The sequence below is a fragment of the Phyllostomus hastatus genome, unplaced genomic scaffold (assembly GCF_019186645.2).
Source record: "Phyllostomus hastatus isolate PE091 unplaced genomic scaffold, TTU_PhHast_1.1 phas_scaffold_28, whole genome shotgun sequence".
NCBI classification, from domain to species: Eukaryota; Metazoa; Chordata; class Mammalia; order Chiroptera; family Phyllostomidae; genus Phyllostomus; species Phyllostomus hastatus.
Window position 1 is genome coordinate 18,200,273 of NW_025334022.1, and position 26,915 is coordinate 18,227,187.

The following is a 26,915-nucleotide window of genomic DNA, read 5'->3' on the forward strand; positions in this document are numbered from 1 at the left end:
GGGATAAAGGGGAGAAAAAAAGAATGGGACAACTGTAATAGCATAATCAATAAAATATACTTAAACAAATCATTATCATATATCTAATGACATGAAGACCACATTACTTCATTGATTATTAGAAGAGACAGATGGCAAATTATATAGCAATGTTTCATAGTTAATAGATACTATGCAGAGCATGCCTTGCAAAATCTTAGTCATAGAAACAAATAATCTTATTCCTTTCCATGAAGGTACAATGTCCTAGCTGTGGTTTAAACTCTGAAGAACTAACTTCAGTGCTAAGATAATAGAATTACACATTCCACAAGATAATATAACACATGTCAAACTACAGCATTAAAAAGGAATCAGTTAAACCATGCCACAAAATGCACCGACTACTAGGGGCATAAAAGCCGTTAAAAGTCAATATAACACCATAGGGAAGTAACTGATTAAAAACAAACCTGGGTTCAAAACTAAGCTTTGCCACTTACTACCTATGTAAACAAAACATGTCTTAGTCTCCCATAGCCTCAGTTTCTTCTCCTATAAAACCATAATAATAACATCTAGGGTTGGGATTAAATGAGATAAGATTTTAAAATACAAAGTAGGAGGGATCACCCTTGATATCAAACTATACTGTAAGCCCACAGTAATCAAAACAGTCTGGTACTGGCATAAAAACAGATACATATATCAATGGAATAGAATAGAGAGCCCAGAAATAAACCCATGTCTATATGGTCAATTAATATATGACAAAGGGGCAGGAGACAAACATATACTTTGCTTTTACTTACTCTAGTAAAGAATTGGTAGAGGAAGCATTTTATTTTATTTTATTTTATTTTATTTTTATTGTTGTTAATTTTATTATCTATGATGGTACAAACTCTAAGAAGTTGGGAAAATCATTGAGTTTTATAGTACTATTTTCAGAATACAAAATAAGTTTATATATGCAGTCATTGTAATTTTTCAAAATTCCATTTGATTCAGGCTGTCCCCTATTGTTTAGATATTAATTTGCACTGACTGCAAACCTGTAATGGCAGAACAGTTTTCAATAGTGCTAAGCCATAAATTAGATGACATTCCACTGGAAAAACACCAATAATTCACATTTGAGTTTCTAGTAGTTATTACAGATTTGATGGTCATTTAGGTCCATATATCTTAATGTATTTCACCAGGCTCCAAACTAGTCCCACATACTCTATAGTATCTACAGGTATGATCCACCCTCCTGTTAGGATTGTATCATGTCCTTAGAAGCATTTTTTTAGCCTATTGTGGAGGTTTATGTGTTTCTTTACTTGATTATAAAACTTTTTGTTTCCTGTAACTGGTTATCTTTGACACATAGTTAAGCAGATAAAGCAGAATGTTTTAGCCTGCTCTAACATACAAGTCTCTGTGAAACCATGCTTGGCACATGTCAGGTGACAAAGAGAATATCTAAGGTATATACTGCTGTGCGGTGTAGTGGATGTGTGTGAAGAAGCTTTCAATCTTAACTGTATAGTGTTAGTGTGCTGCTATACTATTTGGAAGAATACCATTTTCTATTTTGTAAGTTGTATGCATGAACATAAGATTTGTAATGTTTCACTTGTAAACTGCCTTCTTCAACACATGCTTATCTGTTAATAGTGTTTTCTTGAAATATAGTAGTATGTATTCTAGAATTTCACCTTACTAAATAGTTCCTAGGTAACTGAAATGTTAAATTCCTTGTTGGTTTCTTTTTATTCTGAGGGGCATGTAGCAAGCCTGAAGGAAATTGTAATCATTTTTTTACAGGGTGGAAATTTAGAAAGATTATGTATGATAGCCTAATTAGTTATTGTATTCATTATTGTCTTTGGGTAAAACTTTCTTTTTTTATACAAATACTACTTCCAGTTAATGCATTTGGTTCTACTGACTTTTCAGGGACCAGAAAACTTTAAAGAAAATGTTCTGCATCTTAGAATTGTAACTAATGAAGTATTGGCTTGGGATTGTTCTGAAGTGTTCACTGCTCAGAAACTACTGTAAGTAACAGTTGGCAAGATCTCTAAACAGAAGGTTCCATGTTAAAACTTTTGCCTGAAGCATTTGTATGTGTTTATGGAAAGCACATTAAAACAAAAGAAAATTTAAGGTGGCCCAAAATGAAAGCTACAAAAATTGCTTCTATTGTAATTGACTGGGTCCACCAAATGCTTCTCTGAAGAGCAGGAAATTCTCTTGCTGAATTAACAGTTGTGTTAAGTGTCAATAACTAAACAAAACACACATACCCTGTTAAATGAAAGGGGAAAGGAAATTAACATTTATTGAGTGCCTGCTACACTAAGCACTGTGCTGGGCGCTTTAAATATATATAACCTTACTTAATTCTCACAACACTATTAGGTAAATATTACTCTACTCATTTTATGGCTGAGAAACTTCAGCCTCAGAGGTTACAAGTCATCACAGCTGGAATGCAAGTACGTGTAACTCAATTTTCTCTGGCTTTCCCCATACTGCACCACACTACTTTTAGAAATTCCCTAGTGAGTTTTCTAGTTACTTCTATGTTTCAAACTTCATTTTCTTCATTGGTAAAATAAAGACTTGCTTCTAAGGTCCAGACTAACACTAAGATTTTATGAAAACCATGATTCTTGTGGGACTCAATACAAATACATCAATAAGTAAAAGAGTAAGTGCTCAATACGTAATATACCAAGAACTGTAGGGAAAAGTTCACAGAAAAAAAGAAATTAAAACTGCCTATGAACAAAAGAAAACCTGCTTAACTTCACTCCTAATTTAAGAAGTAAAAATTATGACATGGATGATTTGCTATTTAAATCCCTGCAATGGGCAAAAGTTATGGGAACTCATATAAATTTTAGGTGGCACTATAAATAGACACAAACTCTTTGGAAGTCATTTTGGTAATATCTATCAAAATTATAAACATATGGCACATTTTATGTAGAAATTTCACTACTAGATATTACCCTACAAATAGATCCCATGTGCAGAAAGGTACATGCAGGTACATGTTTACTGAAGCACTGCTTGGAATAGCAAAGGATTTGAACTAATATAAATATCCATTAATAGGGAACTGCTTAAATAAATTAAAATAAGCCCAGACCACAGAATTGTATGAAGTATATAAAAAGAACACATGATGAAAATATAAGCTGTTATGAAATAATATCCAAGGACATAAAGTGAAGACAGCAGGAGGTAAAAAAAAAAACAAAAAAGAGAAATACTTATATGCTTCTGGAGGCATAGAATATTTCTCATAGGCAATGTGACAAATTAGTAAGAGTGGTTTTCTCTGGGGAAGAGGCTGTAAGAGTTTAATTGAAGTGTTATGTTTACCATGCATCTTTTCTTTCTTTTTGATGATATGAATACCTTAGCACAAGCACATTTTACATTTTCAATTTTAAACAGTTTAAAATAAATAATAATCTCTGGAGTCCTTGAAAAACCCTTTAAATGTGAGGTCTACTGTAGCAAAGAAGAAAAGAAAGACCTAATGACAGAATTTTTTTTAAATCTCAAAATTCTTCAGAATAATCTAATCACCACAGATTTCACTGTGTATGTGAACTTCAATTTACAAGGAACAAAAAATATAGCATAGGCACTTCCACAGTGCAAGATGTGATAGAAGGGCTAAAAAGGAATAATTTCTCCATGTCTCCGTCTCCCTCTCTCTCCCCCTACCCCTCCCTCTCCCTGTCTCTGAATCTTCCAAAATGTACATTTTCACATACTAGGGCACGTAGTGAGGAATGATAAAGGTGCTCATTCCAAGGGCATGGGAATATGGAATACATAAATTTCTTAGTTGTAAAGACTCATTCAGACTGAAATAAATCCTATGCTTAACTAAACTATAAATTATGCAATAACAAGTAAAATAGTAATGTTAATATAAACTATTGAAAATTCAGAAACCACAATGTTTCATTGTAAGACTGACAGGTCACCTCTATAACACAGAATTTATGTCTGACATTCATAAAAGCCTAAAGATCTAATCATAAACAAGGCACTCTATTATGAAATCAGTAAAACAGACTTATTAGGTACTAGAGTTTGATATTATTCCAGAAAATCTGCTTATAGAAATTATAAACTTTCTTAGGAAACCGAACTGATCAGTAGCACAAATGTAACAGGAAAGACAATTTAAGACCCATGGCATCAACCCTATTCCAACTTCACGAAACCTTTAAGCCATTAGTATTGTTACATTATTTCTAAAATGACAACTTTATAATACATGAATAAATAACACATACTAAATAATAAAAATAAAACCTATATTTTCAGATGAATAACATTTATGCAAAAGAAAATGAAGTGGAAAAAGAGCTACCTTCTTTAGTTGCTAGGTAAATACAGTTAATGTATTAATCTACTCATGTTTGACTCTGTCCACTGTGGAAGGATGACACATTTATACATTAGTAGAAACTGTAGTAAAGCAGTGGCTTCAATAAATCCAAATAAAAAATTTATATTTAAAAGAGTAAAATGTACCTTTTATCTGGGTAGCAAAATTCAGTGCCAATTTTGCAAAGAGATCTGGATTTTCAAACTTGTCCTCCTTAACCTTTAACCAGAAACAATTCTCAGACAATTCTCTGGGTTCAATCTGAAACAAAAATAACAAATACAAGTTTCTAAAATATTACTTAATATTCAATTTTTCAAAAATTCACTTTCACCAACGTTGAATGATAGTTCCTTTATTCATTTACCTACGAAATCAACTTTAGAACCTATCAAAATAACACTTTTTAAGTAAATATTCATTGGGAAAGGCACAGAATTCTGTAAGTATATAGAAAGGTATATGATAGCAATAGCATATCACAAATTACATTTAAAAAATCTTTCACTGATATTAAAAATCTTCTATTGGAATGAACATTAAAAAATAATTTAGTAAATCCCTCCCTAACTCACATACATTCTTCTTGTTCCAGGATTTTTAAAAATGGGAAAACTGATATTCAGAAATAGGAAATCCCCATGTTTACTGACTAGATTGAAGGCAATAACCATAATAACAGTTTATTTGCATATATCAACTAATTTAATCTAATCTTCACAATTCTTTGAGGTGGGAGCTACTCTATCCATGTTAAATGTGAGGAAACAGAGCCCCAGAAAGCTTAAGTGGCTGCACAAGCTAGTATATAGCAAAAATGGGATTTAAACCCAAGCAGTGTAGCTCCAGAGAACTATGCTCTTAGCCACTACACTGAAAACCAAGATTAGAACTGTACATTTTCCAGGATATCATGAGGACACCTAAGTATCATTACACTGCATGTTAAATTGCTAAATTAATATACCATTGCATTTATACAAACAAATGACTGAGCCAACAGCTTTTCAACCCAATAGTTTGGTAGATTGTGCCTGTTTTTTTTTCAAATGCATTGTACATTCCAAAAGCATTTATACTCGTTTACGTTTATGAAAAAGGCATTAAGTAAATAATTAACTTTAAAACTGATTTAACCATTATCCCGGTCAAAACAATTTATTATGCAGATACTGTCAGATTTCACTGCATATTCTTAGATGAGTCACTTCCCCAAATGGTAGTCTACAGCTAGACAAAGCCAAAAACCTCAAGTTGTAAGATTACCTTTAACCAATTGATTCTCTTCATGGGGATCTCAGGTTTATATATTTTTTTCTGCTTCATTCCATAAGGCAGATCAATTGGTGCTCCTGGAGGAGGAGGAATTCCTCCAAGGGGAGGTGGTGGAGGAGGTCCTCCAAACAAAGGTGGTGGTGGTGGTATACCACCAGCTACTCCAGGTAAAGGAGGAGGAGGAGGGGGACCTCCTACAGGTAGAAATGGTGCTGGTGGAGGTGGTGGTGGGGGTGGCCCAGCACCTGGCAATGGAGGTGGTGGAGGGGGGCCTGGAATTCCTGATACAGCTGAGAATCCATTTCCCTGAAAGATAAAAAAAAATGTTTAAATGCTTGTAAAATATTGCAGCAAAGAAAACTTATCAGGAGACATCTGTACTTTAAGATTATAAGCACTTTATTTAATTGAGCAACATTTAACGGCTTAACAATACATGAAAAAGAGTTGCATAGATTTTTGGTAAGCATTATAAATTCTGGCCATTGACTAATTTGCTAATACTCATGCTAAGAAAGTTGGCATCCTGAAAGATTTTGTGAAACACTTCCCCAAATTAATGAAAATAATCACCTCTCAATATAACTATATGCAAAGAAGAAGTGTTATACAAGTTCTGTCCAGAAGGTATCCAGCCACATAATATAAAAAATAGAGACATTTATTGAAGAAGATACAAGAAACACTGTCCATAGGACAATGATGCCTCTGTCCCCTTCAAAGTAGGCACTTTGAGACCTCACACCGTTCTCCCAATTGCCATCAGCTGCCCTGTCATATTTTCCTGAATCTTATCAATGGTCTGAAATCTCTTTCCTTTCAAAGGTGATTTTAATTTTGGGAAAAGCTAGAAGTTGTGGGACACCAAATGTAGGTTGTAGGGGGGCTGAGTCACCTGAGTGATATGATGTTTCACCAAAAACTCTGCACCACACATGATGCATGGGTGGGCACACTGTACTATTAAAGCTGCCAATCACCAGGTGCCCAGAGTTATGGCCATTTTTCATCATATTTTATCTCTGCATTCATTGCATCATGCCTGAAAGCCTTCTGAATCATCTGAATAGTTTCTGTGGAGGGATATTCAATCTTAATGAAAAATTTGATGCAGATTTGTTGCTCTACTTCGTCAGTCATTTTGAATATGACAGCCACACAGTACACATGCTCACTCAACAGTGTCTACTGCCCCCACTGACTAATGCAGTGAAGTCGCCATTATTCACACATGTGCGTTCCAGTCCACTCTCCTTGGCTGCCAGGTTCCACTAATATAGCGCAAACCATTCTCATTATATAAACAATGTCTGGACTTTTTCTAGACAGACCTCATATATGGCTTGGGCCTATCAGAGTAGTTAGTTTGAATATGAGATAATTAATACTTAAAAGGTCATACATTTGATTCCATTAGGACATTCAACTTTACACAAAAATAGTCTGAGTACCAGTAACTTAGCTATCTTCTAATACCAATAATTAATAGTAAGTAACGTCCATGTCCCTATTAATAAATGTTCATCAACATTTTTACTTCTATAGGATGTGGCACAAATAATGCTCCTGTTTTTATTAAGAAATCAGAAGCATGTAATTCTGTAGCATACCAATATTATACTCAAGCACACCATTTGACATTTTAGGTGAAATGTTCAAATTGCTGTTGATCTTGTGCAAGACATTCACATACCCTACCAATCACACTCAAGCAAGACTTACTTCTATCAGACCCTGTATTATTTCTTGTCATTCTTATTATAACCCTATAATGTAGGTAGGACATTTTTATCTTACCATTAACTTGCTGCTTATGGATGACGAAACTATAACTGTAAAAATGTTAAATGGCTAATCAAAGGTCATACAGTCTGAAATATGATTAAAATCTGAATGTGGTTCTCATATCTAATGCAGTCCTCATTCCACCACAGCAGATTGCTTCCTCATGTATGTGTGTCACTGCCATGAGGGGAATTGATTCACTCAGATTGGATTATGAGGAGACTATAACTTATACTACTACCAGAAAGTAACTTCAAACTCATTCTTTAAATGAGGAATGACAAATGAAAGAGAAAATAACATTCCATATTATCTCCTTTTTTGGTGATTAAGTTGTACCTAATTCTTTAAACAATTACTGATTGAAATGATTTACTTTCCAAAATGAATGGAGAAGTAAAGATATTTTTTAAAAAACATTTCTAACAAACTCATACCAATCAACAAACATCTGTAATCAAGACATGACTTTAGATCAACTCAATGAAATTTCTTGATATAGTCATCTTTTTACTTGGAGAGCAAGTCTTCTTATCTTCAATAATAATATGAATTTCCTACTTGGACTATTTAATTGTGCTAAATAAACTTAGAAATATCTTTACAAAATTAATAATTTGAAGCATATTTTTAGAATAACAAACATAAAGGGCCACTCTTTTTATAAGATTATTGAAAATTAAAAATCATGAGTATATATCATGGATAAAAAATCATGGTTAAACATGAAAATGTTTTTCATATTATTCAATGTACATTATCCATATATTATATTCCTATATATAAATGTTTACATGTGTATTTACATACATACAACTAAAGTGTTCATACACAGAACAAATGAAAATCCTTTAGTGTAATGCAATCTGTCCTTAGATTAGAAAGAATAAAAAAGATAGGAGTAAAATGTGTGAAATTCTTTTAATTTTATTTTAATGCAGCAAAATGATAGAAAGCAACATGATTTTTAAAATCTTGATGGAGGTCAAAGAATTTCTGGGGAAAACTAAAATAATTTTTCTGAAAAGTTTGGGAAATTAGTAATTTACCCTACAAATGTACAAATAAATTGATTTGTTAAATAATTTGAAAGGTAAACGTGTACCCCATTTTTATCTCAAGACAGCAAAATTAAGTTCCCACAAAGATGGAGGTATAGGCAGGAATGCTTCCCTTCTTCATACAACCAAAAGAAGGAAAGCAACCAATTTAAAAACAAAAATCAACCAGCACTGCCAGAAAAACATTTGAATGGAAGTCCAACAACCAAGGAGTCAAAGAAACATTCATCCAGATGCTACGAGAGGCAGAGATGGGCAGCTGGGGTAGAGAGGACAGTGGCAAGGCTGTGGCTAGTGGACCACATTTACGCACAGACAAGCTGGGAGGAACAACATGGGAGGGAGACAGACTGCAAAACCCAGTATTTCGGGGCGAGAAACTAAAGACTCAAAACCCTAGGCTGTAAAAAAAATCTGTGGGGGCTATGGAAGCAGGAGAAACTCCCAGACTCACAGGAGAGTTCACTGGAGAGACCCACAGGGTCCTGGAAGGTACACAAACCCACCTACCTGCAGATCAGCACATGATAAGGCATAATCTACTTGTGGGAAGCAAAGGAAGAAAAGGAAGTGACAGAAAGTGGGGAGACAGCCAAGCAAGTGTCATTGTTCCCTCTCTCACCTCTCCACACATACAGTGCCACAACTGCAGCAGAGGGTTGCCTGCCCTGACAAATACCTAAGGCTCCCCCCTTACCACATTAACAGGTGTCCAGAGACAAAGAAATATGGCCCAAATGAAAGAACAGATCAAAACTCCAGAAAAAGAACTGAATGATAAGGAGAAAGACAACCTGTCTGATGCAGAGCTCAAAACACTGGTAATCAGGATGCTCACAGAATTGAGCTCTGTTGCAAAATGAAGGAAGAAATGAAAGCTACACAAAGTGAAATAAAGCAAAATGTACAGGGAACCAACAGTGACAGGAAGGAAATTGGGACTCAAAGCAATGCTTGGGAACAAAAGAAAGAAAGAAGCATCCAATTAAAACAGAATGAAGAAACAAGAATGCAAAAAATGAGGACAGGCTGAGGAACCTGGGGACAACTTTAAGCATTATGACATCAAAATCCTGGGAGTCCCAGAAGAAGAAGAGGAAGAGCAAGAAATTGAAAATTTTTTTGAACAAATAATGAAGGAAAACTTCCCCAATCTGGCTAACGAAAACAGACTTCCAGGAAGTCCTGGAAATCCAGAGAGTCCCAAAGAAGTTGGACCCAAGGAAGAGCACACAAAGGCACATCATCATTAAGTTACCCAAGATTAAAGATAAAAAGAGAATCTTAAAGGCAGCAAGAGGAAAGGAGAGAGTTACCTAAAAAGGAGTGTCCATAAGACTATTAGCTGATTTCTCAAAAGAAACCTACAGGCAAGGAGGGGCTGGAAAGAAGTATTCCAAGTCATGAAAGGCAAGGACTTACATTCAACATTACTCTATCCAGCAGCAAAGCTATCATTTAGAATGGAAGGGAAGGTATAGTGCTTCCCAGATAAGGTCAAGGTAAAGGAGTTCATCACCACCAAGCCCTTATTATATGAAATGTTAGAGACACTTATCTAAGAAAAAGAAGATCAAAACTATGAACAGTAAAATGACAACAAACTCACAACTATCAACAACTGAAACTAAAAAAAATAAATAAATAAAACAAGAAATAAATTAAGCCAACAACTAGAACAGGAACAGAATCACAGAAATGGAGATCACATGGAGGGTTATCAGTAAGGAGGAGAAGAATGGGGGAAAAGGTAAAGGGAATAAGTAGCATAAATGGTAGGGTAGAAAAGAGACAGGGGGAGGTTAAGAATAGTATAGGAAATGGAAAAGCCAAAGAATTTATACGCATGATCCATGGACATGAACTAAAGGTGGGGAATGCTGGAGCAAAGATGGTTGTAGGGCAGAGTGGGAGAAAAGGGAGAAAAAAAGAGACAACTGTCATAGCATAATCAATAAAATATACTTTAAAAAGACAGCAAAATTAAAGTAATACATGTTTGTAAGCATAAAATTTTGTCTAATAACATATCATATGTATGATATGATACATGTGCAACCACTAAAATTTTACTACTCTTTTAAAACAGGATGTTACTCATTAAACACATATATCACAAATTTAACAAAGAATCTCAAACATTTATATTAAATGACACCAGACTTTAAAAATCAATTCATATCAGCTCTTTTATTCTCTTCAATGAACAATTAGGAAAGGAACAATTAAATTAGGCTACGATAAAGTATTGAGAATTAAATATTGCAAATGAATATTTAACACAATTTTGCATGTGCTAGAAAGTACTGTGTGACTCTGCACTTTTATAAATAGTTAATTTAATAATAAATAGCCAGGTACTCAGTAAATTGTAAGGCCTTGTTCTAGGTGCAGTTGGGCCTTGAATAAGTAAGAATAAGTAAAGACACTGTTCTCAAGGTCTTTATGTTCCAGTGGAAGAAACAAAGCTGGCACACAAACAATTATGATATGAGTGGTTTACAAAAGTCCACAGAAATTCCTTAATGGAGTTCTTGGTGAAGCTTTCCAAAGGATATTTTACTAAGATTATCCCTACACAATAAGTTTTGTAGGCACAGACGAACAGTGAAGGATATTTCTGACAGAATAATATTAAATCAGCATTTCTCAACTAAGTTCAATAGATGGTCTAAGATAAAGGGCACTATGGTTAAATGAGTTTTGGAAAGCTGTATGAAAAAGAGGTGGACAGGCTTCTTCATTGTAGGACATCTCGGACCCTTTAATATTATAATGAATATTCTGACCCTCTAAGAGGAGAATTTCAAGTGCACCAAATTTACTAGACTATGGAATGCTTTCCTCATGAAAAATCTATTAGCATCTCTGTAACTAATGTCTGGGAAGTGCTGACAGGAAGAAGTGTGGAGACAGTAAATTCTACATGTGAAGGGAGGAAAGGTGACTTAGCTGCAACAGTGGCTGTAGTTAAGGGAGCAGACAGAGAGAGTCAGCTGCAAAGGGGAGATAAGGGAGTCCATGATAGAAGGCCTCCAAACTCCTGGTAGGGAGATTTCTATTTAATCTTGAATGCAACAGGCAACCACTAAACATATTAAAGCCTAGAGTGACAATAATCAGGGCAGTATTTTAGAAAGGTTAATTTGCCACTGACAAAAAGGATGAATCTGAGAAGGAAGAGAATATAGTCAGGGAGAAAAGTTAAGAAACAGTTGTAATATATGAGGCAGGATGTAATGAGAATGACGCTGAGTGGTTCTGGGTTTTGGTGCAAGGAGAAAAGTTGGAGCAAGAATTGTCACAAAACAATGACCAGTTAAATTGTCAGGTGGCAGCACAGGGACAAGACCATAAAAAATAAAAATTAAAATAAACCCTCTAGCTTCTTGATCAAAAAAAAAATCAAGCTAAATTTAAACAAATAAGAATGGAGATTATGCTGATTTGATTTCAACATTCATGTGGAAAGATAATCAAGAGCTAGAAATATAAGACAACCTCAGGAGACCTGACACCTTCTAAAAGATGATATTTGAATTATAATACTGAATGGGATATTAGTACAAGGACATACAGAGAAAAAAAGCAAAGGATAGGACATTGGGGAATATCACCATTTGTGGGTCAAAAACAAAGAAAAACTAAGTTCTCAGAGATATAAAAAGAAATCAGATGATAGCAAAAAGAGAGAGAGAAGGGGGTAGAGGGAGAAAGACAGAGAGAAAAGAGACCCTGACTGGTATGGTTCAGTGGATTGAGTGCCAGCCTGCAAACTGAAAGGGTGCTAGTTCAATTCCCAGTCAGGGCACATGCCTGGGTTGCAGGCCAGGTCCCTGGTTGGGGGCCTGTGAGTGGCAACTGATTGATGTTTCTCTACCTCTTTTTCCTCCCTTCCCCTCTCTCTAAAAATAAAAATAAAATCTAAACAAGAAATAGGAAAGATTTAGTGAAAAGAAATGATCAAATATACATGAGTAAAACAGGCTATGTATGGGTAAGAAGAGGCCACCACTTTGGGTAATTTGAAGTTTTCTGATGACTTTGAAGTCATTTTTCAGTATGTTGATGGAAATAGATCTAATCAATCAACCAACACCTCAGCATCCACTATATTAAGAAATTATCTTACATTTCTTAATATTCATTTAAAACATAAAATATGCTGAGAGTACTTAATCACTTCTTAAGTTTAAAACCATAATTAATATTTCAAGTATACATGGGATCTTTTCACCATAGCAAATATAAATGTAAAGGTAAAAAAAGTTGATAGGTTTTGAAATTATGGTAGTTGAGATTTAAAGTGATTTTAAAAAGATTTAGGGATTATTAAACTTAAGGAGCACTTCCATGTTACTTTTAAAGGAAAATAAAATAATATCCATCTAACTTTTCAAATTATCATGAAAATTTCATCTCAGGAACAGCTTTGTTTTTGTAATATATTCCATTAACGATATTCAGGACAGTTTAAGCAATGATTGCCTTATTTTTATCCCAGTGTTAAAACAATTTATTTTCCTGGAAAATCAAATCTTTAGTTATTTCAATGAAAATGTGACCCTGCCAAAATCTGCTTCAGGTCATATTTTTCCTTCCATCTAACAAGATAATTTTCTACCATTGAACTTACTGTGTGACATGACAGAAAGTCTATATCTTTGTTCATTACCTGGGTTCGAAGTTGCTGGATTTCTGTTTCAAGCTCTTTAATTTTTTCTTCTCTTTTCTGAAGCTCAGCCTGAGCTTCCTGTCGAGCTGTGAATTCTTCATCGAACTGCAATGATCACCACCATAAAGGTACACTTAATAATACAGTTTTGAGAAAGCTTTAAACAACATTAAGTATTAAATAAGTGGAGTGTCTCTTGATTCACTGAATTCCATGTCACTAAAAAAATCAGAGCTTAATTAATTTCATGACACTTGAGCACCCCTGTGGGAGTGGGGTATTGCTGTGGTGATAGAAGAAATACGCCCCCAACCCAAGGTAAACAAACTGCATTTTTACTCCTGAAAAAATATGAAACAAAGTTTCAAAAGGGTGACCTGAGGAGTCTATCTTCATATGTAACAGATCTCTTTTTCTGTTATTGAATGTCAGTTTTTATAATTATTCATATTTTAAATGTTTCATCCCATACCTTCAAATTTATGTAATAAGCAAATGAAACCTAACAATTACCCATCAAAAAGTTCTACTGCTTAACTATATTTAATCTTGAAAAGGGACTGAACTTTTTAGAATGTTCAACTGGATGGATGTACATTAAAACAAATTAGAATATTTCCACTATAATCTTAATTGTCTAGCATCCAAAAAGTAGTGCTCCTAGAAATCTGACAAAATGATATATGCCATAATGGCATTCTCCTCCAGGGGGTTAACTAAAACACTTGACTAACATGTTGCAAGAGGGAAAAGAAAAGGTTACATTAAAGTAGGCTAAGCCAGAGACCATCTGAATGGTGAATATCCACTCACTGCATCCTGCACATCTTACCCCAGTCAGGGATGTACGCAGACTGAAACATGCCTGCATAGAGTGAATACTGCTCATGTCCAGCTATAGAACATTTGCTGCTGTCGAGACCAAGTCATTTTAGAAGTCTATACATTATTCCAATGATATTATTTCTGTCTGTAAGAGTGATAACTTACCATATAAAATTGTACTTAGGCACAGTGAAACAGTAAAAAAGTATGCTCACTACTAATATTTATCTTTACAGTAGAGTTACCTTTACAAATTATAAAATGCCACTTAGATCAAAGTCTGAAGAAAGAGTGGGTAAGCAAGTTGGATAATCACAGTATTTGGGTCAAACCTGAAACAGTTAATTCTTTAAATCATTTCTACTTGAGACCAAGGAAACTGTCCTGCACGTGCGGTCCAAATCCTCTCTAATCACTTTAAATTTCAAACCCAACCCAGGACCTCCATAGTCAGCAAATGACTTTGTTTCCTAGTTCACTTAGAAGATGGAGCTTTTCTCACTTCACTACTATCAAAGTTAAGATTTATCTGATTCTGTATTCCCATCCTCCCTCTGAAAGTTAACTTCCCAGTGCTTCTCAATCATGGTATCTACACCAGCGCACTGTACAGTTTTCCTCTACAAAGTATTTATTTGTTAGTACTTTTGAAGAGAGGCACACAGCATTACTGCTTGAAATGATCTTCATCTGTAAACCCACAGAAAGAATCAGAGAAGTCTGAGATATGCAAACTACAAGACTTGAGGGGAGACTTCCTACAAATCCACTAAACTTAGGCATTCTTTTTAATAACAAAGAGACTAATTATCTAAAGCAAGTTAAGTGGCTTACTTAAAGTCACAGCTAATTAATGGCAAAGCCAAGATCAGATCTTACAACTTTCTCATTCTAGTCTCCCAACTGTCTCTTTTAAACTGCTTTATACTGTCCCTTAAAATCAGCAGAATAAAACAAAGCATTCAGACAACCACTGAGAGACCATACATGTTTTCATTCTAAATGTAGGTGATGAGAAGAAAGCATTGAACACTGAAATCTTTATTATTTCAGGACTCCTTTTCCTACAGCATATGCTTACAGAAAATTTTACCAGATAGATCATCACAATTTGTTCCAGTCTTGTGGTGTGTAATCACAGTGCCAGCAAAAAAAAAAGAGATTCTAAGATTTTCAAAGGCAATTTTAAATGTGCTACTTAAAACAAGAACATTAGAAATATAAAGGTGTATTAGTCAAAAGCATACATTTTCCTTCACTAATATAAATGACAGCTCATACAAACATTTTATACTCAAGCTCTTAAAAATCTATTCTAATAACTGAAAGAATGAAGACATTTCTACAGATGCCCTGAAATAACTTCAGTAATACTCCATAATTTCTAGAGTAATGGCAAAATTGATTATCTAATCTCCAAAGTAAGTCCTAACTCTAAAGAGACAGCAATATGTAAACACTTTATCTTGCTGTCAGAGGCTAAAACTGGAGAGCTTTTAGAGTTGTGCTTCAATCCTTCTCCTGCCACCAACAGCAGAGAAATACTATACTAATACCTCACAGGATGTACAACAACAACAACAACAATTCAACTTCTGGTAGAGGCTAATAAGATTGTAACTATGCTTTCATAAAACAAGGAAAAGACAATTTAAGATTTAAATGAAAGTAAGATATTCACAAAGCTGGCATTTACATAAGGGGAACCTCAGATTCCACCAAACATACATGAAGCAGCAATATCATTTTAAAAGCGATAATTATAAAAAAATCAAAAGTAAGTCTGAGAGAGAGAGAGAGAGAAAACATTGCATCATTTGGTTGCAATCAATAGCACTGACTGTGGAGTAAAACAAATAACACTAGCTAAACATCTCACAGTTCCCTAAGGAGATACCTACTGTAAGAACTGTTGGAAAGCAATGGAAGGATAATATTTTGCTTGATTGCTTCTAACTATATCCTTCCAGCAACCTAATATTATTTCATTTGTCACTTTAGTAGAATATGGCTAGCATTTTTCTTCCATAAAGGATTAAAGGTGATGAGGAAGGAATAGTAGCAATTTATCTTATCAGGAAAGAAATTAATATCCTGTGGTTATGTCTGAATCCAGAAACATAAAGTGCTATGCAAGTAAAACACCATTTATAAGAAACAAAGTAGAATACATATTGTGTTAAATTATTAACTTAAAAATTACAGGTAATATTTTATGAGCCTTACCTTCTTTGAGAATTCCATGGCTTTTTGTTCACTTTCTTCAACTTTTGCCTTGTTCACACAAGAATCTATTAATATTAACCAAAAAATGATTAGAAATTATTGCATCATATCTCTAGGCAAATATGGCTGCCAGCCTATAATTCTATGATGTAGACAATCATGTCTGTGTCAATTGCTATTAAGGGGAAATTGGCCTAGACAACACATGAAACATAAACCTCTATAAATTGTCTTTTGCATAACTAACTGAATTCACTGACAAGATTTTTGAGAGAAAAAAAAACCCAGCACAGAAATATAAACTAAATCATCATTGTTTTAAAAGTATTTGATTGTTTTGCAACCTTTATAATTACAGAATTTTTAAAAAATTGTTTTCCAGTTTATTATGGGTGGAGAGGTGCCCAAGAGCCTATGCTTGATTACTGACACTCAAAATGACCCTTAAAATAAGGTTAGAGAAAGTGACAAAATAACATTAATTAATTCAGGTTTCCTAAAAAAAGACTGCACATAAATAATTTCTGATGGAGGCACAATATATTATGTAAAGAAATAAACATTAAGTTTCTGGAATATAATCAAATACTTGAGAGCACAAATAACTGAAGAATATCTTTGGACAACAGTCTCATTACTATACACACAGTCTCTTCCGTACCTAGCAATTCCATACCTATTTTTTAAGAATTTATTTATTTATTTTTACAGAGAAGGGAAGGAGAGAGGGAGAGAAACATCAATGTGTGGTTGCCTCTCACATGCCCTCAACCAAGGGCGCATGGGCTGCAACCCAGGCATGTGACCCGAGTGGGAATCGAACTGATAACCCTCTGGTGAACAGGCCCTCACTCAACCACTGAGCTACACTAGCCAGGGCTCCATATCTACTTATTTATCCACAAGGAATAAAAACATATATCTATAGCAAGACTTGTATATAAATTTTGTAGCAGCGTTATTTATAATATCCTAAAACTAGAAAGAACCCAAATGTCTATCAGTAAGTAAATGTACAAATGTATTAGAGCATATCCCTATACTGGAATATCACTCAGATATATAAAGAAATGAACTATTGCTGCATATAATAGAACAACATAAATGAATCTCAAAATAATTGTGCTGAGTGAAAGAAGCCAGGCAAAAAGGGAGTACATATATGTTTCTAGCTTCATAAAATTTTAGAAAATGAAACTAATCTATTTAAGAGAATGTAAATGAAATGATGCTCAGCATCACTAGCCATCAGAGAGATGAAAATTAAAACCACAATGAAATAGCACTTCACACTGGTCAGAATAGCCATCATAAACAAATCAACAAACAACAAATGTTGGAGAGGTTTTGGAGAAAAGGGAACCCTAGTGCATTGTTGGTGGGAATGTAGACTGTTGCAACCACTATGGAAAACAGTATGGAATCTCCTCAGAAAACTAAAAATGAAACTGCCTTTTGACCCAGCCATTCCACTGCTGGGAATATGCCCTAAGAATCCTATAACACGATACCAAAAAGAACCTGTGCACCCCATTGTTCCTAACAGTGTTATTTACAATAGCCAAGTGCTGGAAGCAGCCTAAGTGCCCATCAGTAAATGAATGGGTCGAAAACCTATGGTACATTTACACAATGGAATACTATGCAGCAGAAAGAAAAGAAGGAGCTCCTATTCTTCGTGACAACATGGATGGAACTGGAGAGCATTATGCTAAGTGAAGTAAGCCTGGCAAACAGCATATGATCTCACTTATAAGTGGATCCTAATCAACAAAACAAATAAATTAGCCTAATAGAACCAGAGACATGGAAATAAAGGACAAACTGACAGTTACCAGGGGGAATGGGAGGGAGATAATGGGGGAAAGAAGGGGAAGGGTCAAGTCAAGGAACCCATGAACAAAGACAAGGGGGGTCAGTGAAGGTTTCAGGGTGGGAGGTGGAATTCAGTGAGGCAGGGGGAAGTGGTAGGGGGGACATGGGGACAACTCTAGTTGAGTAACAATAAAAAACATGAGACAGGAAAAAGAAAAAAAATATGCAGGAATATAATCTGATTTATAAAAGATACAATACACACAAAATTGTGAAATAAGAAGAGATGGTATGGTCTTCAAGTCTAGGTGATCTTAACAGAGAAATTCATAGATTTCCTAGAAATTCTTGAAGCATTTGCAAATTTTTTTGTGAATTCAAGTATATCGTGTGTCCATGTGTGCACATTCTAATGAAAGTTCCACAGCATTCATCAGCTACTGAAAAAGGCCTCTGACCATAAAATATTATGAGCCACACATACATTTGACTTATTTAAATTTACAGGTTGAGGAAACAGAAGCCTAGAGAAGGTAAGTGATTTGTTCAGGTATTCATGGATCTGTGATGCTGACTATTCTTTGTCACTTGATCCCTTCATCTCTCCCCACCCCAATACTCTTAACAGTCCACAATTATAAATTCCTGGCATATAGTATACAAAACAAATGTCTGTGAACACTAAATGATCGAGGCAAAATCAACAGTACACTGTGTGTGCCAACTATAATCTATAATAGATTATAAACCAATATAAATATTTGGAAACAGTCACTTACAACTCAACAATATATGAAAAAATTCTGAGCTTATCAAGCTCAATGAAAAATATGCAGTGAATCCAGTATTCACATTAGTTGCTAAGCAAGGTAAATTGGTACGCTTTCTAAAATCAATTTAGCCTTTAAAATACATAATGTTACTTACAGAAATCAATCCTAAGAAAATAATGAGAAAAGGCCAAATATTTGTGCAAAAAATGTTCACATGAACTTCATTTATAATTGTAAAAACCCAAAAACAATCTAGATGTACAATAGGAAAGAACTAGTGAAGATGATTAAGGAATTCCATAAAATGGAATGTTATACAGACATTCAAAACCACATTTTAAAGGTTAATATGGAAAAATTATCAAAGTTCTATTTAAAAGGTTAACATGGAGAAATTCTCATAATACAAATGCTCCATGAAAAGCCGAGAGAGAAAGAGAGAATGTATTGAGCTAAAATGTGAGGTTGATGGTTTATTCTATCATATAAGTCTCTAGATTGCCTAGAATAAGGAAGCAAGAGTTTTAAAAGCAGAAAAGAATAGCCCTAGCCAGATATCTCAGTTGGTTAGAGAATCATGTCAATACACCAATGTTGCGAATTTAATCCCCAGTCAGGGCACATACAAGAAGTAACCAATCAATGTATCAATAAGTGGAACAACAAACTAGTATCTATATCTCATTAATAAATGAGTAAAAAAGATTATTACATGATAAATAATAATAAAGATTCATATCTGAATATTAATGTGAGCCTGCCCTGTGTTATGAAATGAACAATATATAATTGGCTTTAAATAGCTGCTTTTTTCTTCTTTTAAAGATAGGCAAATGAATTAATCCTTGAATTTTAGCAATAGTGATTTTGATTAGGTATAAGTAAAACTATTCAACTATAAGGTCACATAGCACAGCATATTTCACAAAATAGGTTTCACATTGTCCAGATAGTGCTCCAGAAAATATAACTAATTATCAGTATAGGATGATAAAGGGCCATTTCCTCAGCAATCCAAGTAGATGAATATGATCTCAAATTCTTTTCTAGCTCTAAGTCTATGAAATATAAATTGATCTACTTCAACAGAATTAAAAGGCCTTAAGTTACTGAAATAACCCTGCATTTCTTTTCTCAAACTTTAACATGAATAACATAGGTATATTACTAATTAGACCCTATTGTACATGTAAAGCCAATAAGGTACAACTATAAACAGAATCAAAACACTTCAGAGTTGTGTTTCTAAATACCAAGGCATTCATCTATAATAAAACGATGTTTTTTGTAGAGTATTAATTTTAATCTGAATTCAAGAGTGTTTAGACCTATCAAATACGTTAATATTTTCAATCACAAAGGCAGAACTTTCATGATCATCATAATTAACAATTATTGTGTTTGAGTACCCACAGACACAATAATTTATCAGATATTAGTAGAAGTACAGTATGAATGAGAGCTACCTTTCAAAAATGCCTATTATACAGCAGAGAATAAAATACAATCAAAGCACATTGAGGATTATATTACCTACCTATGAGATGAGTGAAATCAACGTCTAATCTTTGTCTATACTTGAAATCTGGGTCCATACCACTGCAGTGCAGCACTATCTGTGAAACACATTCCTCAATTATTTTGTAATACTGTGGCCTGAAAAATAGAGAAATTATTATTGAATACCTTTTCTACCTATATAAATCAATTTTCAGCATGATAAAAGAACTAAGTCTTTTTCTAGCACTGCTTAAAAATATTTTGAGTCATAACACTTCCTTAAGAAGAAATATGCCTACATTTAAAGATGGTCTGGATGCTATAATGCAGAACCCACTATAATATAATCAACTGCAACCACTTAGTGACTTAATACTCTAGTTGTCAGGGATTTATGCTTGAGTACAAAAACACTACTTATCAACCTTACCTACTTAAACTTAAGCTTTTGTTCCTAGAGTTAATGAAAACAAGTGACCTGTTAGTCCTATATCCATGGACCTAGAAATAGCTCTAGGTCTCTACATGTTCTCAATTTCAATGAGGAATGAGTATCTTCACATCAGGTGGCAAGCAATGTCTTAAATGTACTCCAATAAAAACCAGACTGAGTCACTTATAGTACAGACTATTCCAAAGATCTACTTATGTGCATATTTTAAAAGATCCATTTTATGCAATCATATGAACTTAATATGCATGGCTATAACCTCAATTTGGTCAAAGTATCTAAGGTTTTAAATCATATCATAATTCTGTAATCTATCAAGGTAGTTATGGCCTTAAAAATTACCTTGTGCATACTTCGAAAAATTTTTTAAAGATTTTATTTATTTATTTTTTAGAGTGGGAAGGGAGGGAGAAAGAGAGAGAGAAACATCAATGTTCGGTTGCTGGGAGTCATGGCCTGTAACCCAGGCATGTACCCTGACTGGGAATCGAACCTGCGACACTTTGGTTGGCAGCCCAAGCTCAATCCACTGAGCTACGCCAGCCAGGGCTTCATACTTCAAAATTTTAAAAAGACACTTTCGGCATTAATATTTTGGGAAAAGTGAGTATTGACCAGTGGCTAATAAATTCAAAAGAGAAATATCAGAAAGAAATAGTACTATAGACAAATTATAACATAAACTTCCATAAAATTGTGTGATAATAACTAGCCAACCTACTAAAAGCTTGCTAATGGGGCCAAACACAGTCCCATTGTTCTTATATGACTTTTGTCATAGGACTGGTATCAAGAATAAGAATAAATGATGATATACAGGGTTGGGCAAAAGTAGGTTTACAATTGTAATACAAGTAAATAATACAACTAATAAATAATAATAAAAGGATAAACTGTTTCATGTACTCACAACTGTAAACCTACTTTTCTCCACCCCTGTATATTACACATCTGAGGCTCTTGCAAGTCATCATAGGGTCTAGGGTAAATAACATCGGATTAAAATCAGCCTAGTCAATGACTCTTTGGGTAAACAAGGAAAACAAAATTTTTGTCCTCGAAGACAGGTTAATTATCCGCAGAATATAAGTGTCTGTCACACTTCTACCACACATGGATTTTCTCAGAATGAAAAGGATGTTATATTACAGTAAGTTCTCATTTAATCAAAGTTACTGAGAAATTGAAAGCTTCACACAACTTCCCCAGATAGCTGTGAAAACACAGCGATAGTACCCTTTTAATTACCAAGTTATTTTAGAAAACCATAATCGTATTAAGTGTATTACCATCTTTTCTACTTTAAAAAAAGCATAAAATTTAATATTTTCAATATTGTTCTATGTCTTTGTAACATCATGATGTGTTCATCAGTTATTGTACTGGTCTGGACTATGATAGTTTTCCATGGCTTCAGTACTGTCATTTTTGTTATGACTCTAGCTGACCCCATGGTAGTGTTCCTTTTCCCATTAATCAAGCAAAGTTTGACAAATCAGAAAACCTCAGTTCACAGAATGTCATGCATATTAGACTACCAAGAACAACTAGGAGTCTTCTGAACAGGTAAACATGAGATCATGATCACCACCTGATAGAAAATTTTAGTCACTCAGAAACCTTTCTCTAACTTTACGGCTTTCAGATATGTTCCCAGTTACTAGACTCTAAAACTTCTAACTTTTTGGATTATTCTCATAATCATTTATTTTGAAGAATTACATTAGTAAATACAAAGCTAAAATATTAGCATTATTATTTTCTTAGAAAAGAATACATCTATTACTAAATAAAAACGATAAAATAGAAATAGTAGTAAAACCTTACTTATTAAAATGTATAACAACTTTAAAGTTCTACCATAGACTGTTTAGTGCTGACTCTGTACTACCATTATCTAGCAAAGAAAATTAATCATGAGGTTAATAAAATCTGTGGGGTTCCTTGCTATTAAAAGTCCTGTCATTGGGGTGTCACATTTTTATAAATAAATTCCTCTGGCCCAATTAAAAAGAAATTAACACTGTTTAAAAACTGTTATCTTAAATTGTCAAGCTCATAATTTTTGGCTAGGACCCACCACATTGTTCACTTTCCTTTAATATCTAACTCAAATTGTTCACATAGCTTCTTACCTGACATAATAATCATTTCTGATGAGCAAAAAATGTTGTAGAATGGATAATAAGTAATTTTCAGCAGCTGTGTCCTTCAACATATTATACAGAAGATGGTATACTTCATTCATATCAGTGAAAAAAGTAAGTCAAGGAAAAAAATCAAAGATTCTTCATGAAAGTTTCATTCATTGATTTATACTTTTGCTTGTGTTACTGTTTCTAAGACTTCAACTCTATTATCTTATATTTAAACATTTACACAAAGAAATGTAATCTATAGAATCATGTTAATCTTTTAACAAGACAGTCTGAAATAGTATTTCCAAGACCATTTAACCATCAAAATATTAATGATCAGTCATTCATTATATTTTAAAGTCTGGTACAACTGGAAAAGCTGGTACAACTGGAACACCAATGCTTTTAATAAAAATGGTTTTCTCTTAATCTTTCTGTAGCTGTGATAGAGGCAAGACCTATATACTATTCACAAAAGCCAATGTTCCTTCATTTTCACTGTGACATAGGACAGAAAAAGGTAAAATAGCATTATGTGGACAGATAAAGGATCATAAACCAGTTTTATTTTATACAGATGAAGTAATAAAATCTGAAATCATTATTGTTTGCATTCATTTGTATTTTACTACTTAATGAAAGATGGACAGTAAAGAATAAAACTAGCAACTTTTTTCTTAGTATATATAAAGAATGGTAGAAGTTTAAGTGTTTAATAAACTAGAAAGATTTCAAAACTGGATCTGGAAAATCATTACATTGAAAGTAAAAAGAAAGGTAGAAGAGATGTAATTCAACACCCTAAAAATAACCTGAAATGTCAACATTTTTTCTGAAGCAGGATTAAGTATATGAGGGATCACTTCTTAGACCTCACGTAAGAGTGTTGTGTTGAAGTCTCATAAGGTCATAAGTAGCTACAGGATGGGTCCAAAAATAGCTTTATGGTGAAGTTTAATTATAAGAAAAATGTATTTAAAGCAAGATATTTATTAATTGACATAAAAAGCATTTAATATTCTGGAAGTCACTGTGGACTAGAGTCACTAACAATGGATAAGAAATTATGAGATATTATCCCTTATCACCATGATTTGTTGCATACCTAGTTATCTAGTACTTATGTATAAAGCACTTCGATAGGAACATTGGAGGGAAAATATGAAATAGAACATTTCTGCCCTCTCAAATGGGCATAGATGTTTACATAAATAAGAGAGATGCAAACAAAAGCACTCTAGAAGTTTCAAGAAGGGAAAACTACTTCCAGATTTTTTTAGGGGGAGAGGAGGAAGAAACAAAACATCATAGAACAAAAGAGGTCTAGCTCAAAGGTCATTTTGGTTCTGAAGTATTTCCCAATTTCCCTAAAATCCATAAGTAAGAAATTGAACGGATGTGAAATAAATGGTCAATAATGTAGTGACAACCATCTGTGAGATATAAAATCATTATGTAATAAATGGTTGTCGAAGGAACATTATGTGCCAGTTCTATTTGACTTGAATGCTTCTTATACACAGCTTTGTTATAGTCAGATACCGTCACATTTAAACATTTCTAGGAACAAAAAACATTGTTTTGCTAAGGAACCAAAATATCTGAATTGAGAATAAGACATTTATTTGAACTGAATTATATCTCTAAACCACTGAGTACCATTTAATAAACTAATAAATATATTACCTACAGCCACCTACCTATGAACTCAGTGAACTTTCCCCTCAAAATCTTCATGTGTGAGGTATATTTCCTTAAGACTCTTTGTATTCAAGAACATTACGCAGAATATACCTATAATACAGCAAGCCATTGTGCAGATTTCAATATAGTCTATGTAAATCATCAGGAAAGTCTGACAGTTTATCAACATGAGTTTCAAGGAAAGCATCATAGTGAGGTTCTAATATAAATAAATCGATATAAATTGGGCTTGCAGACAAGAATTTGAATAATGATTCACAAATTCATCCACAAATCCATTTTTCACAACATACAGAAAATGAGTTTTCTAGTTTATCAAAAGGATATTCCATTTCTGCTCGAATGTCACTGAGACGATGTGATAATTCAGTTAGGTCATCCTCCTTGTTCTCATCAAATACTCTCAACTGAATATCAAGCTCATCATTCTCTTTTTCTTTTAGATCCTAATATTTAAACATAAAATTTAACAGATGAATAACAGTTTGACAACAGTATATTTTGGTAATAAAGGCCAGACACTATTATTCATTTATATACACAGAAGTAATTTCAAATATTGACCCACACACTTGGTTTCCTAAAAGAAAGTAAATGCACAATGTTTTTCTACTTTAAAATAAAAGAATCTCATTGCATTCATTGGATTTTCTTTTCATGCCCCAGATTCTGATTATTCACATTAAAAAATTAACAATCACTTTTACAAAGGAAAAAAAACCTAATTGCTAACAACCCAAATTAAATGCTATTGTTTTTGACTAAACTCACTAATCAAAGATTACTAAAGAACTCATGCAGTTGTATCATTCACATATGCCTCTGGCAAAAAAAATACAAATATAGATCAATTGAATTAATAGAGAACAAATACAACGATATACTCAAGCACAACAGTCCCAAGTATGGCGTGAGAAATTGAATAAACAAATTTATTGTAAATGATATTTTGTGACTCAAAGCAAAATGGTATCAGGACTTTTTATCAGGCTGCCTATCTAGCCTCCTCCCCCACCTTTCATTTTTGCTTAGGCAAATCACAAAATACCAACTTGGGCATCAAAGGTTTGTTTTGCAATACATTATAAGCACATGCATTACAAACCTCTGATAATTTTCAAAATAATAATATAAGCAAAATCCTTGGAAGCATGCCACACTGGAGATTGTTGGGCTTAATATATATCACCTGGAATATCTTTTAATATGTGTCCATTAAGGTGCAGCTTTCAAAACCCAATTGTATAATCACAACTGTGGATGCTCAAGGGTGATACCGAAAGTGGGACTAGGATTTTCAGAGCTGAGCTTGAACTCTGAAAGGAAATGCAAGCATGGTGTACTTCAAATTAGGTCAGTAAAACAAAATAGGATGCACTTCTTGTTTGTATTTTTATTCAATAGAACAATTTATAAAATGAAGATGTAATGGCAAATAAGGAAGGCAAACACAAATTTATGGAATTTCTAGATGTTCTTTTTCTAACATTCCCAAACATAACAATTAACTGAAAATATAGCTAAATAGGATAGGAAAATGCTTATTAATATATATCTGTATAATTTCATATAAATATATAACAAGCATATTTATACTAGTTTCCTCTTTAGTAAAAGGTTGCTTTAGGTCTAGCTTTCCACTTTGAAGGGGAATAAAGAAATTCATTGATATGCAAAATTGTCTAACATTGCTCAGTCATATTATCAGGTGATTTCTGAACTGTGTTCAGAAAACAGCACAAGGAAAACACACTCAATATTCTGGTCACTGCATAAATAACCTGCAACACATTTTGGAATATAAACCTTTCATTATTCTCATGTCACATTCTGTTTTCTCTTAGATACTCACTATAAAACTTGAACACATTCAAATATATTTGAGAAATAGAAAAATCCAAGTTAAATACTGCCATTTAATTAGCATCAGAACTTTATAAAACATGGAATCAATATGCATGATTAAAATGTTTTCAGGAAGTAATCAATGTCACCCCAATAAATTAAATAAAAAACAAATAAATAAAATTAAAATATTTTCAGTAAAAATAATTTGTAAAAATTTTAATATAGTTTCAAATTAGGACAATATATTATATTATATATAGTATATGAACATATACAGCATAATATATTAATTTGGACATGCATCAATGCAACATCTTGTAAATATCATTTATTTATAATGTTCCATTAAAAAAATATAAATGCTATATACATCCATACACATACATATATACATAAAACTTCCTATCCAATGTCCAACCTAAAAAGATATATCCATAAATTCTTGATAA

The 26,915-nt window shown here is 33.5% G+C and overlaps 1 protein-coding gene across 2 annotated transcripts in view; it reads right to left on the bottom strand.

Annotated features, from left to right (window-relative positions):
* The window catches only part of DIAPH2 (diaphanous related formin 2), an 881,199-nt gene that overhangs the window by 624,194 nt on the left and 230,090 nt on the right, over window positions 1-26,915 (bottom strand). For both annotated transcript variants that reach the window (XM_045817492.1, XM_045817491.1), the window contains 7 exons: window positions 24,946-25,064; window positions 22,912-23,028; window positions 20,363-20,481; window positions 16,238-16,302; window positions 13,187-13,291; window positions 5,657-5,971; window positions 4,537-4,651 (listed from right to left, as the gene is read on the bottom strand). In XM_045817492.1, coding sequence (XP_045673448.1) covers window positions 4,537-4,651; window positions 5,657-5,971; window positions 13,187-13,291; window positions 16,238-16,302; window positions 20,363-20,481; window positions 22,912-23,028; window positions 24,946-25,064 — 955 coding nt within the window. The remainder of the gene's footprint in view (window positions 1-4,536; window positions 4,652-5,656; window positions 5,972-13,186; window positions 13,292-16,237; window positions 16,303-20,362; window positions 20,482-22,911; window positions 23,029-24,945; window positions 25,065-26,915) is intronic.